Raw genomic sequence first — 14,066 nt, 5'->3', positions numbered from 1 at the left:
AAATCATTCGTGGGGGCGGTCCGGGTCACATTCTTGGTAATGGGGTTTGTTGTTCTAGGGCAGTTGCGTGTTATCTATTTGATGACCTTTCTGTTTCACTAATTCTATCTCTAACTCTGCTTTTGTTCTTGTCGTTTCTTACTAACGTGTTTCCTAACGTACTCTTTATAGATATTTCAAATTCTTCTCCTGTTTTGTCTAATGATATGCCCTGTTTATAGTATTCCATCTCTGCCTCCCTGTTTGTGTGTGTGTGTGTTTTTGTGGGGGGGGGGGGGGGGGGGGGTGGGGGGGGTGTGTATGTGTGTGTGTGTGTGTGTTTTAAAAATGGTAACATACTTATTACCCCTAAGGGGCAATACAGCCGACTCAGCCCCCACCTGTTTCTAACCAACAATAAAACTTCCAATCTCTTTGTAAGTAACAGGGATAACTATTCTTAGATTTCAGCCAATCTGGGGTGGTATGTTATGTAATATATGACCACCATGGTCCAGTAGGGAAGTGATCAGACACATTAATACCACTGCTCCCCCCCTCACAATTTCTCCCCCCCCCCCCCCCCCCCATGATACCCAGCCCCCACCTGTATCTAACCCACCATAAAACTTCCTCTCTTTGTAGGTAACATTAACTTAATCCTTAGATCTCAGCCAACCAGGACCACTGCTCTCCCCTCAACATTTCTCACCTCCATGTCCTGTTATGTAATGTATAGCACACATGGCTTATCAGTGGAAAGCATCAAGGCAGATTAGCTAGTACCACCCCTTTTTACATCCAACAATCTTAACTCTTACGAAGACGGTTATATACGTCTTTTGAATATGACCCGAAGCCTAAAACAGAGTGGGTCGCTCATGAAATACCAACCAAACATTCTCTCTCTATTCACTGCTACATGCCTGTGTTGATGTTTATGTGTATGTCCATAACCACGTTCAGGTCCGGTTTCTTGTACATGTATAAAAGTATTTTCTGCGAAAAATATAAAACCACTAGATTCAGTGGCGTAGCGAGGTCGGGTGTAACCCGGTGCGGCACTTAATGGTATCACCCCCCAGAGGCGTAGCGACCCTTCCCGGGGACAAACTTTCAATTTTCGATTTGCACCCCACCCCCCCCCCCCCTCAAACTTGCACCCCCCCCCCTTTAAACTTTCTATTTACACCTCCCCTCGAACTTTCGATTTGCACCCCCCCCCCTCAAACTTTCATTTTTTTTTTCTATATATTTTTTGCCTTGGTGTCACCCCCTAAATGGTGTCACCCGGTGCGGTCCGCAACCCCCCGCCCCCCCCCCCCCCTCTCGCTACGCATCTGACTAGATCTACTTGTATATTTCATATCATCATTTCCCTACAAATTGTCATATTATCTCCGAGTGCTAAATTTAGTTATTTAACAATGATCATATTTGTTTGTGTACGTATGGGTCGCGGGGGGGGGGGGGGAGACACTTTAAAGGCGCTTGACACACATTTAAGCTCAGCGATATTTAAGTATAACTGGTTATTTATTTAAGTAGATATACTTTGTAAACAGTCATACAGATCTAGAAAAACCCTAACGCTTTCAAATGTACTTCGGTACGTTGTTGAGATTTGAAATAACTTCTTCAAACTTTTATCAGCTGGTCTGAGGTCAATATGAAAAGCATGAGACAGCAGTCTTGATTAGATGGTAATTATTAGACACATCGCGTTAATTAGAAAGACGATACTGGATGGTATTGTTAAGATATCTGTTTGTGTGACTAAGGGTATGGTTGTTGATTGTACGGATTGTAGGGGGATGGGGTTTCAATTATTGTTGGAATGTTAGTTGTATGGGCTTCAATTGATTGTATTAATTGTAGTGGGATGAGTTTTTATTGATTGTAGGAATGGTAGTTGTATGGACTTCAAATGATTGTACGGATTGTAGTGGGATGGTTTTTTTAAAATGATTGTACGGGTGGTGGTGGTGGTGGTATGCGTTTTAAAATGATTATTTCGATTGTATTAGGATGTGTTTTTAAATGATTGCATGATGGTAGTGGGATGAGTTTTAAAATGACTGTACTTATGTTTGTGAGATAGGCTTTAATCACCGCAATGAAACGGTATGTTAACAACTGAATTGTTCAATAATTTATGTATTAATGATACATGCGTTTGTTGATATATTTAGACGTTGAATATTACACGTTTTGTACATGGTTTTCGAATGTTGGGATTTAAAGATGAATAAAAATTGATTTAATGTCTGTTTTAGACGGACATTTGATCGTCCTTAGCGTCTCGATTACCAACGTCTTTATCATCATTGGTGCATGCTTTTAGATAAGTCATTGTTTACCTCGTGTTTTAAGTCGAGTTAACCCAGGAACTAATCCTCCGCTGTTGTTTTCATTAGCGTGGACTTTAGTGATGAGGTGTGGGGTAAGGAAGGGAGAAGATGTCACCCACATTTTAGCGTTAGTCATTTAAACTAAATTAAATTATAGCAACATGACCCGGTACAATAATTATAAAAAGAAATATAACATGTTGTGTGTATAGGGGGGGGGGAGGCGGTGGTAGTCTGTGTGACGCCATTTTAAGGGATGAAGCGTCTTGATATTGGTAACAATGTTAGGCGATTGGGGGGTGGGGGAGACACACAAAAATGGACTTAGAAATAAAAGGGGGAGGGGTTAGGGAAGAACACTCTTCACTATCGAGAGAGGACGATAGTAAAATTATTCAAATTGTGTATGTTTTTAGTTTATTGTTCTAATATTTCATTTGTATGAGCTGCTCTAATTTTTTCCCAGTGTTAATTAGCAGAAAATTGAATGCTATCATCGAACGTCGACGTCCTAAAACCTTGAACGAATGAGGGTTTGGTCCCCTACCGACTAGGTAGGCTTTAACTGTCTTACCTCCTTTATATATAGCCGGTCTATTTTGTTTATCATGGAAATACCTAGAAAATGTTACAACAACTCAACACACACTCTGAGCGAATTATAAAGTTGCGTTTAAATATTTATTTCAAATGTTCTACTTTTTCATTAAAGCTTATATATTAAAAATTACATTGTCAATTATATTGATTTACTATAATTTTTTTAGAAATTGATTAAGTTTTTAAATGTACAAAGATGTCTTTCTCCCTCTCTATCTCTCGAGTTCTCCATTTAATCCGGTTTGTAGTGTGTGCGACAATGTTCTCATCTTAACATGCAAAAACTCCAAAGTACCCGAGTTATTTCCCATCTACTATACCCGAGTTATGTCCCATATACTATCTACAAGTAAGATAACCATTCACAAAGGAGCCATTGTTTTACTCGAGTGGGTGGGCGTGTATCAACTGATCACCACCGATCAGCCTTCACATTTGGCGACCAAGGCACAAGACGAAGTTCGTTGTTATCGCGATCAGCGATAAATTTTGGTTCGTCGTCAGGCTAAATTTAGAACAGATAGAATCCCCACGTTTTGATTGGTTGAAAGAAAGGAGGGTCTGGTTGTTGGTATATAAAACGAGAAGGGAATAAGCCGGAGTCTCCCACTTCAGGAAACTGCAGGCTTAGCTTTTCACCATGGCTGTAAGTACTTATACTGTTCTATACACAAAACTATATATATATATATATATATATATATATATATATATATATATATATATATATATATATATATATATATATATATATATATATATATATATATATTAATAATTTTCAATTCAAAACTCCGGTGGTGGATTAAGGATTTAGAGGGTTAATCGGGCTATACCACCACCCACCCACCTCCAATCAAAATTTTGTCTAGTTGTAAGAACAAGATACAAACAGTTATAACATGATATAACAAGTGATAAGATATAAACAGTTATAACATGATACAAGTGATAATAAGATATACCCGGACCTCGTGATAAACATGTCACAAGTGATCACCCCCCCCCCCCATCATTGCACCAACCACCCAATTTATTAGCCTTGACCTTACTGACATTCCCATCCATCATTCTTTCGTATCGGCTGCCCGTCCACCTACCCAGCCACCAACAACCTTGTTAAACCATGTGCAACAAAAGATTAAAGCTCATTTTTTTATATATTACAATTATTGCTGTTGATCAAACTTTGGGGTGGGGTGGGGGTATTAAACCATTTTTCTGAGAATCAATTAAGTGAAGGTGCGGTAGGGGTTGCTATGGAGAAATATGACATAACTCTTATGATGTTTCGTATGAAATTTGTCTGATTGTTTTCTAATGTAATGTCTTATGTTTTGTTTCATTGTAATGCCTTATGTTTTCTTGCATTATGTCAAGTGTATTTTTTCTTTGTTTCGCCCAATGTTTTTTACGTTATTTCCAATATTTTTTTGTCTTATGTTGAATATTTTTTATCTTATGTCCACTGTTTTTATATTAAGCCCCATTTTTATATTAGGCCCCGTGTTTTTTTTTCAATGTTTTCGAATGATGTGTCTGCTATTACGACGCATGTAATGTATGATGAAGTATCTGATGTCAATCCACTGTCTGCTCTTTTGTCTGCTTTTTTTGTCTGCTATTTTGTCTGCTATTTTGTCTGCTTTTTTTGCTATTTTGTTTGCTTTCGTTTGCTATGTTATCTATTTTATCTTCTATTTTGTCGGGTGTTTTGTCTGTTATCCGTTCTTCTGTAGTGACGAACGCCTTCTCTGAAGTGCTGAAGTCAACGGTTTACACACTCAACACCCTCTTGACCACTAATTGACGTGTCGTTTGTTTGTTTACAGTGCACATTGAGAGAGGTCATGGTTTATTTATAGTCAGGGTCTAGTTCATTTAGGCCACTGTATGTAGTAGGAAGGTGTAAACTTAATGGTGCTGTATGTGGCTCAGTATGTTTATAACTTCACGTTCCTGGGTTTTACAATTGTTAAAAAAAGAAATCATAATAATATAGCATTTGGTAGAACTCCTTATTGTACATTATTTATTTTTTTTTAAATCTAAATGAAAAGCTTTATAGCATCATAAACTGTTGTATAAGAAATATGAATTCGATGGTGTTCTAAGGCCAATTTTTAAATCAGAGGCGTAGCGACCCTTCCCGGCGCCCGGGGACAAACTTTTCGATTTCCACCTCCCTCAAGATTTCGATTTTCACCCCCTCAAACTTTTCGATTTGCACCCCCCCCCCCCTCAAACTTTCGATTTGCACCCCCCCTCAAGCAGAGTTTCTTCCAGGCATCTCTTCGGGGGGGCGAAGCCCCCCCCCCCGAAAATTTTTTACCGCCCCCCCCCCCCCGAACGAAATGAAATGTATATAATTTATATAGAAAATATATACTTTTAACAGTGTCCGCCCCCCCCCCCCCGAAGAAAGTCTACCGCCCCCCCCGAAAATTTCAAGCGCCCCCCCGGAGAAAAAAGTCTGGAAGAAACACTGCCCTCAAGGTTTTGATTTGCACCCCCCCCCCCTCAAACTTTCGATTTGCACCCCCCTCAACCTTTCAATTTATTTTTCCAACCCATTTTGGCGCCCCCTAAGGTCGGCGCCCGGACATATGTTCCCCCCCCCCCCCTCGCTACGCTACTGTTTTAAATGACTAGTGTTTTTCTAATATAGAAAGAAAATATATATACCTTAACCAGCGCCCCCCCCCCCACCACTTTGTTTTAAGAACACCCCCCCCCCCCTCCTTGAGGAAAATGCCTCAAAGCAACCCTGTTTTAAACCGTGCTAATGACATTGCCTAACGTCTACGTGTCATGCTGTTTACTGCTGTATGTCATGCTTCTGACATCTGCATGTCTTATCCGTGTACTGTTGACATCTACATGTGACATGTCACATCTGTGTTACGACTGACATCTGAATGCCATATCTTATTGTATGACATGTTTCTGACATCTACATGTCATGTTCTTATACTACTGACATCTGTATGTCATGCCTGTGTATCTCGCAGTACCCAGTCCCACACACAGGAAACATCCCATTCAACCTCTCGGATGGAAAAGAAATTATAGTTGACGGAGTTGTCCCCCCTTATGCAGGGAGGTAAGTCTCTTCAAAATTCTAATTTTCGATGTTCTTTTTTTTTTAATTACTCCACAATTCAAATATCTTTTTTTTTTTTTTAAAAAAACCACAACAACGGAAGTATTATTACAGCAATTCACTTCCCTGTTAGATAAATGATAATAGGGATTATACTATTTATATCGCAAGGCGAAATCTGTTATAAAGGGAAGGCTATTATTTCTGAAGGCAAAAATGTTTTCAATTGAAGTATTAAACGTGTGTAGCTTTCAGATTCAATTAGCGCGGGGGGGGGGGGGGGGGAAGTGTTGAGGGGATAAGTTTGGGAGGAGGTAGATTAGACGGTTAACCTCAAACAGCCCTGAATCACTGACGCTCGCATTTCCCTGTCAGGGTAGGGTAACTGCTTCCTCAAATCTTGAACACCCCCACCCCCCACCCCACCCCACCTTATACAGGCTACCTGGTCAAACTACGCGAGAACACTAAGTTGGAATACACCAGAGGCGTAGCGACAGTTCCCGGCGCCCGGGGACAAACTTTCGATTTGCACCCCCCCCCCCCCCCCCCCCCCCACTCAAACTTTCGATTTACACCCCTCCCTCAAGCTTTAGATTTGTTTTTCCAACCCATTTTGGCGCCCCCTAAGGTCGGCGCCCGGGGACAAATGTGTCCCCCCGCCCGCCCCCCCCCCCCTCGCTACGCCTCTGGAATACAGCTACGCGAAGCTTGTTTTGTTTTCATTGACTAAATAACAAATACAGTGGTTTAGAGAGCAGTATGTTATTTAAACCAGATTTAGCACCGTGCTAGCAACAAATAAACTATAAAATCTCTAACCCAGATGTTGCATCACACCAACAAGTAAAGATGGTTTTCGAACTAGCCATCCTTAGGGTAGATGAAGTAGAGTTAATGTTTTTTTTACCTCGGCTTATGAAGGGATAGTGTGGTCAGCACAATGACCGGCCGCTTTTACTTTCCCAACGTAAGTCAGGTACGCACCACAACTGGGTGGACTCAGGAACATCTTAGTCCGAACTGAGATCCGAACTCCATACACTGTGACCACATCGTCCCATAGACTGGACCAGCAAAAAATAAACGTCAAAAGTTGAAATCCAGATTTAGCAACAAATCAGCAAAAAGAAAACGTTAAAATTTGTAATCCAAGTTTAGCAACAATCCAGCATGAAGTCAACGCTAATAATCTTTCCCCCAGATTTAGCCACAGACCAGCAAAAAGTAAACGATAATAATCTTTCCCCCAGATTTAGCAACAGACCAGCAAAAAGTAAACGATAATAATCTTTCCCCCAGATTTAGCAACAGACCAGCAAAAAGTAAACAATGATAATCTTTCCCCCAGATTTAGCAACAGACTAGCCAAAAGTAAACGCTAATATTCCCCAGATTTAGCAACAACCAGCCAAAAGTAAACGATAATAATCTTTCCCCCAGATTTAGCATCAACCTGTGCTCTGGCCAGACCTACGACTCGGACACGGCCCTACACTTCAACCCTCGCTTCGACCAGAACGAGGTTGTCCGCACACACAACAGGGGCGGCTGGGGCGCTGAGGAGAAACACGGGGGATTCCCCTTCTACAAAGGCGGGGCGTTCGAGGTGAAGATCATTGTCAGACATCACGCTTTCCAGGTCAGTAGATTTTTTTTAAGAGGAGGGGGGGGGGAGGGAGGGAGGGAGGGAGGGAGGGAGGGAGGGGTTAGGACTATTTAATCGTCTGGTGGGTGTTTCAGGCACTCTTCAGTTTTCCATGTAATAGGGTTGGTAAGTAGGTCACCAACCAATTCTACAGCTCAATAAAGCCTGCATGAGCCGTATAACTGGTTGGTGACCTACTTACCAGCCCTATTATAAACCTGGGCTTTACAACGGACCGCCTCTAATATTTTTACCGTGTACAAGTTGGTCATTTGTTACCGCATCACTTTCCGTTCGTGCCCAAGACACATAGAGCAGATGCAGTAGAGTTGATCTGCTTCAGATGACCTCGGCATATGAAAGGATAGTGTGGTCAGCACTATGCTTTAGCCGCCTTTGATTCACTAACGTGAGTTAGGTACTTATCAGAGCTGGGTTGACTCTGGGACGTTCCACTTATTTGAACCCGGATTCGAACTCGTGACACTCGGGTTAGCAGTCTAGCTCTCTACCGTTTACTATCATATAATAGCTGGAGTTGTAAATTGAGCTGTGATATGAATTGTCAGAGTTAGGATTTATTTTCCTAAGATGCCCTGCTACCCCTGGCGGTAAATATCGCAGATGAAGTAGAGTTTATCTGTGACCACGGACCGTGTGTTCAGTAGTATACCCATCCTTTTTTTCGTTTCTCTAATATCAGTCGAGTACCCATTTAAACTGAGTAGACTCAGGTATGGACTCGAGTCCGGGATCTGAGAGTCTTTCGTGTTAGCAGTCGTGCGCTCTACCGTCCGACCACTCAGTTTATTCATATATTTATTCTAGGAATAAATACGAATCGATATCCTTTAAAAAACACCAGGCATTTTTAACGATAAAGACCTCATACATTTTCTTTCTTCCCCAGATTTTTGTCAACAATACCTTTTTCTGTGACTTCAACCACAGGATCCCCAAAGAAACGGCTCGCTTTCTCTACATCGCTGGTGACGTCACTATCAACAGGATCGCATACCTCGACGTGGTAGGTTCAAAGTTCGCCTGGGTCATAGTTCATCCTGTAGATCCTGTTTCTTCACCTTGTGGATAATACTTTCGGTTAAATTTTAATTATTTTTTTTTGTCCAATTTTAATACAGACTCCCTCATTCCAAAATAGAAATTAAAAAAACAACATCCCTCTCTTTCTAAAATATCAACTGACCTATATCAATAATAGCCATTTTAATTAACTGACATTACAAAACAAGTCACAAGAACAACGCAAAAATGGCTGCTGAAATTCTGCAAAAGTGTGAAGTCAAACTTTATGTACCGCCCCCCCCCCCCCTCCCTCCCTTTGACAAGCATCGCCACTAAAGTGAAAACTTTACCTCCTCCCCCTTACTTTTAAAAATGTGACGCCATTGTGGAGGCCACCCTACTGTTTGGTATGTTAAGATTCCTCTTGAGACCTAGCGATCCATAGGGCAGATGTAGTAGAGTTTATATGTTGGTTTTTTTTACCTCGACATATGAAGGGATGGTGTGGTCAGCACTTTGCCCAGCCGCCTTTACTTTCCCCAACGTAAGCTAGGTACCCATCAGACCGCCCCCCCCCCCCCCACACACACACACACAATTTTATTTTTATGTGGGTGGGGTTTTTTCATGCGCTGTGTGGGAATTTTTAAAATCTATTTGTGTTAGGCTTGTATTTTTTTTTTAATCTCTAGATAACTTCCTTTTATTACCACGTAGACAACTTTCTTTATCAGCCTTGGTAGATTAGGTTATCGCACACATACCCTTTTAACCTCGCATAAATTATAGCCCAGTGACAAAGTGCGGGAGGTAACTGCATCGCTCCTAGGTTAAACTGTGAGAGTTGTGCAAATAGAGTTGTCTAACTTGACGCGCTTATCTTTTTCCTTTCAGATCCAGAACCCTGTAAGTAATGTCAAGCTTGTTTGGGGCGAATGAGATATATTAAAAGTAATGTTGACTGGTGTCTTTGAAGTGTAATGTATGGAACCTCAAATTGTAGGATTGTACATAGTGTCTATGTTTCGTTTTTATGTGTTGCGTAAGTTTGTTGTTAAAGTTCAAAAACTATAACTATTTTAAAAAGTTCAAAAATGGTAACTGTTTAAAAATTGATAATTATTTAACAAGCTCATATACGATAATTGTTTTAAAGTTCAAAGCGATAATTTTAAGTTCAAGAAACGATATCTGTTGTAACAGTTGAAGAAAGTATAGGTGTTTTAAAAGTTCAAAACGATAATTATCAGTTAAAGAAACGATAGCTGTTGGATAAGTTGAAGAAAGGATATGTTGTATAAGTCGGACTGTTGAACTAAAGTTTTGTAAATGTGTTGCTGCCTCTGCTAGCCTGTCCCACTGACCACCTTCATCAATGGCGGAATTTACCCTGGCAGGAAAATTGTTATTGATGGAATTCCTCGCCCTGGCGCCTCAAGGTATACTAGCGGGGGTCATTGTTAGACAGGGGTCGTTGGGGTCGGGGGTCGTTGGAGTTGGGGGTCGTTGGAGTTGGGTTGGTAAGGTTATGGGTTGGTGGGTTGATGGGGTTGTGGGGTGGTGGGTTTATAGGTTAATGGGTTGGTGAGTTTAATGGTTGTCAAGTTTATGAGTTGGTGGGTTTAATGGTTGGTGGGCTTATTATTCATAACGCTTTGTATAAAAACAACCTCGGAGTAATTGGTCCCCATGTCTGACCCCCTCTAACCCCATGCCTGACCCCTCTCTAACCATACGTCTGACCCCCTCTAAACCCATGTCTGACCCCCTCTAACCCCTATTTCTGACCTCCCTCTAACCCTAACCCCATGTCTGACCCCCCTCTAACCCTAACCCCATGTCTGACCCCCTCTAACCCCATGCCTGACCCCTCTCTAACCATACGTCTGACCCCCTCTAAACCCATGTCTGACCCCTCTCTAACCATACGTCTGACCCCCTCTAACCCCATGTCTGACCCCCCTCTAACCCCATGTCTGACCCCCTCTAAACCCATGTCTGACCCCCTCTAAACCCATGTCTGACCTCCCTCTAACCCTAACCCCATGTCTGACCCCCTCTAACCCCTATTTCTGACCTCCCTCTAACCCTAACCCCATGTCTGACCCCCCTCTAACCCTAACCCCATGTCTGACCCCCCTCTAACCCTAACCCCATGTCTGACCCCCCTCTAACCCTAACCCCATATCTGACCCCCCTCTAACCCTAACCCCATGTCTGACCCCCCTCTAACCCCATGTCTGACCCCCCTCTAACCCTAACCCCATGTCTGACCCCCCTCTAACCCTAACCCAATGTCTGACCCCCCTCTAACCCCATGTCTGACCCCCCTCTAACCCCATGTCTGACCTCCCTCTAACCCTAACCCCATGTCTGACCCCCCTCTAACCCCATGTCTGACCCCTCTCTAACCCCATGTCTGACCTCCCTCTAACCCCATGTCTGACCCCCCTCTAACCCCATGTCTGACCCCCCTCTAACCCCATGTCTGACCTCCCTCTAACCCTAACCCCATGTCTGACCCCCCTCTAACCCCATGTCTGACCCCTCTCTAACCCCATGTCTGACCTCCCTCTAACCCCATGTCTGACCCCCCTCTAACCCCATGTCTGACCTCCCTCTAACCCTAACCCCATGTCTGACCCCCCTCTAACCCTAACCCCATGTCTGACCCCCCTCTAACCCTAACCCCATGTCTGACCCCCTCTAACCCCATGCCTGACCCCTCTCTAACCATACGTCTGACCCCCTCTAACCCCATGTCTGACCCCCCTCTAACCCCATGTCTGACCCCCCCTCTAACCCCATGTCTGACCCCCCTCTAACCCCATGTCTGACCCCCCTCTAACCCCATGTCTGACCCCCTCTAACCTCATGTTAAATCTCCCTCTAACCCCATGTCTGACCCCCCTCTAACCCCATGTCTGACCCCCCCTCTAACCCCATGTCTGACCCCCCTCTAACCCCATGTCTGACCCCCCTCTAACCCCATGTCTGACCCCCTCTAACCTCATGTTAAATCTCCCTCTAACCCCATGTCTGACCCCCCTCTAACCCCATGTCTGACCCCCTCTAACCTCATGTTAAATCTCCCTCTAACCCCATGTCTGACCCCCCTCTAACCCCATGTCTGACCTCCCTCTAACCCTAACCCCATGTCTGACCCCCCTCTAACCCTAACCCCATGTCTGACCCCCCTCTAACCCTAACCCCATGTCTGACCCCCTCTAACCCCATGCCTGACCCCTCTCTAACCATACGTCTGACCCCCTCTAACCCCATGTCTGACCCCCCTCTAACCCCATGTCTGACCCCCCCCCCTCTAACCCCATGTCTGACCCCCCTCTAACCCCATGTCTGACCCCCCTCTAACCCCATGTCTGACCCCCTCTAACCTCATGTTAAATCTCCCTCTAACCCCATGTCTGACCCCCCTCTAACCCCATGTCTGACCCCCCCTCTAACCCCATGTCTGACCCCCCTCTAACCCCATGTCTGACCCCCCTCTAACCCCATGTCTGACCCCCTCTAACCTCATGTTAAATCTCCCTCTAACCCTAACCCCAGATTCAACGTCAACCTGGTGTGTGGACCAAACTTTGACGCCAACGACGTCGCCCTCCACTTCGACGCCAGGTTCAACTACGGCGACAGCCACAACACCGTGGTCCGCACCCACAAGGCCGGGGGCGGCTGGGGGGCGGAGGAGAAGCACTGCAGCTACTTCCCCTTCGTGCCAAACGTCCCGTTTGAGATTCTCATCTTGGTCGAGTCGCACGGGTTCAAGGTTAGTGTTTGGTTGTTGTTGTTGTTGTTTTTAAAATCAGATTACGTTTACAGTAGATGAGGGTGTTCTAGTTCATATTCAATCGTTTTGTTTGTTTATATAATCCGTACACACAGAAACATACATACATACACACACACATGGTAATCCAACAATCCTCAGTGTATTACTTACCCCATCACTTAAGATCAATCAACGTTCATCTTTTACTACCAAGCCACATTGTCACCAAGCCTACCACGGTAAACAAACAAGCCCACCATCACACACCCACTACCACTCACCTTCTATTAAACCCACTACCATGCACCGACTACCGAGCCCACGTTGTCACAGACCCACTACCAAACCCATATCGGTACACACCAGATACCAAACTCACCACCAAGCCCACCTCCACATACACACCACCAAGCCTACCTCTACATACACACCACTAAGCCCACCTCTACATACACACCACCAAGCCCACCACCACAGACACACCACCAAGCCCAACACACACCCACCACCAGCCCACCACCACAACCCACCACCAGCCCACCACCACAACCCACCACCAAGACCACCACACACCCACCACCAGCCCACCTCCACATACACACCACCACCAATTCCACCACCACACACCACCAAGCCCACCTCCACATACACACCACCAATTCCACCACCACATACACACCACTAAAACCATCACCACACTCCCACTACCAAGCTCACCACTACATACACACCACCAAGCCCACCACAACTCCACCATAAACCAAATACCCACATTAACATTAACCCACAACCTGCATCTTAAAAAAAAAACTCACCAAAAAAAAAAATTCTAAAAAAATAAACTCATTAAAAATCTCATTAAAAATCTCATTATAAATCTCATTAACTAAATCTCTTCCCATTTGACGCCCCCAGATCGCAGTGAACAACCAGCACTTTGTCGAGTTCAACCACCGCCTCCACCCCCTCCAGCGCATCGACCATCTGAACGTCCAAGGTGACGTCACCTTGACCCAGGTCAAATTTGTCTAGAACCGGCCCTGTCCAGCTTGTCATGTCCTCTAAGGACAGTGGTCAGCACAATGTCCTTACTGCTGTCAATGTGTCACTTCAAACATCTACTTCAATATCTGCTTTTGTATCGTTAAATTAAAGACTTTTGTAATACAGTACATGTGGAAATAAAATGCTTTGCTTGGTTCAATTTATTATATCTGTAACTAAACCATTAACCATTGGTAACGCCGAAGTATTTGAGAGCTGAGAGTAATGTTAGCTAGCTACATTGCTGCTACGTGATTGAGTGATCAATGGTGCTACGTGATAGAGTAGATCAATGGTGCTAGGTGATAGAGTAGATCAATGGTGCTACGTGATAGAGTAGATCAATGGTGCTACGTGATAGAGTAGATCAATGGTGCTACGTGATAGAGTAGATCAATGGTGCTAGGTGATAGAGTAGATCAATGGTGCTACGTGATAGAGTAGATCAATGGTGCTACGTGATAGAGTAGATCAATGGTGCTACGTGATAGAGTAGATCAATGGTGCTAGGTGATAGAGTAGATC

General features: G+C 43.9%; 1 protein-coding gene across 1 annotated transcript; it reads left to right on the top strand.

The window, feature by feature from the left end:
- The first annotated feature begins 3,470 nt into the window (after positions 1-3,470).
- LOC131954445 (galectin-4) lies at positions 3,471-13,701 on the top strand. The gene is made up of 8 exons (XM_059318117.1): positions 3,471-3,576; positions 5,942-6,033; positions 7,477-7,675; positions 8,592-8,708; positions 9,602-9,613; positions 10,058-10,146; positions 12,275-12,494; positions 13,413-13,701. The coding sequence occupies exons 1-8, from the start codon at positions 3,571-3,573 to the stop codon at positions 13,527-13,529; spliced, it is 852 nt and encodes a 283-aa protein (XP_059174100.1). The 5' UTR covers positions 3,471-3,570; the 3' UTR covers positions 13,530-13,701.
- Positions 13,702-14,066: the final 365 nt, after the last annotated feature.

This window comes from Physella acuta, unplaced genomic scaffold, assembly GCF_028476545.2.
Source record: "Physella acuta isolate Inbredline_101_S28 unplaced genomic scaffold, ASM2847654v3 ptg000999l, whole genome shotgun sequence".
In the NCBI taxonomy this organism is placed as follows: domain Eukaryota; kingdom Metazoa; phylum Mollusca; class Gastropoda; family Physidae; genus Physella; species Physella acuta.
Note: the sequence above shows the minus strand (reverse complement) of the source record. Positions and strands in the feature narration are given on the sequence as shown.

Excerpts from the sequence above, each read along its gene's own strand:
- LOC131954445 (XM_059318117.1), top strand. Across the intron at positions 10,147-12,274 it reads CCTCGCCCTGGCGCCTCAAG|ATTCAACGTCAACCTGGTGT; the intron begins GTATACTAGCGG and ends CCCTAACCCCAG. Across the intron at positions 12,495-13,412 it reads TCGAGTCGCACGGGTTCAAG|ATCGCAGTGAACAACCAGCA; the intron begins GTTAGTGTTTGG and ends TGACGCCCCCAG.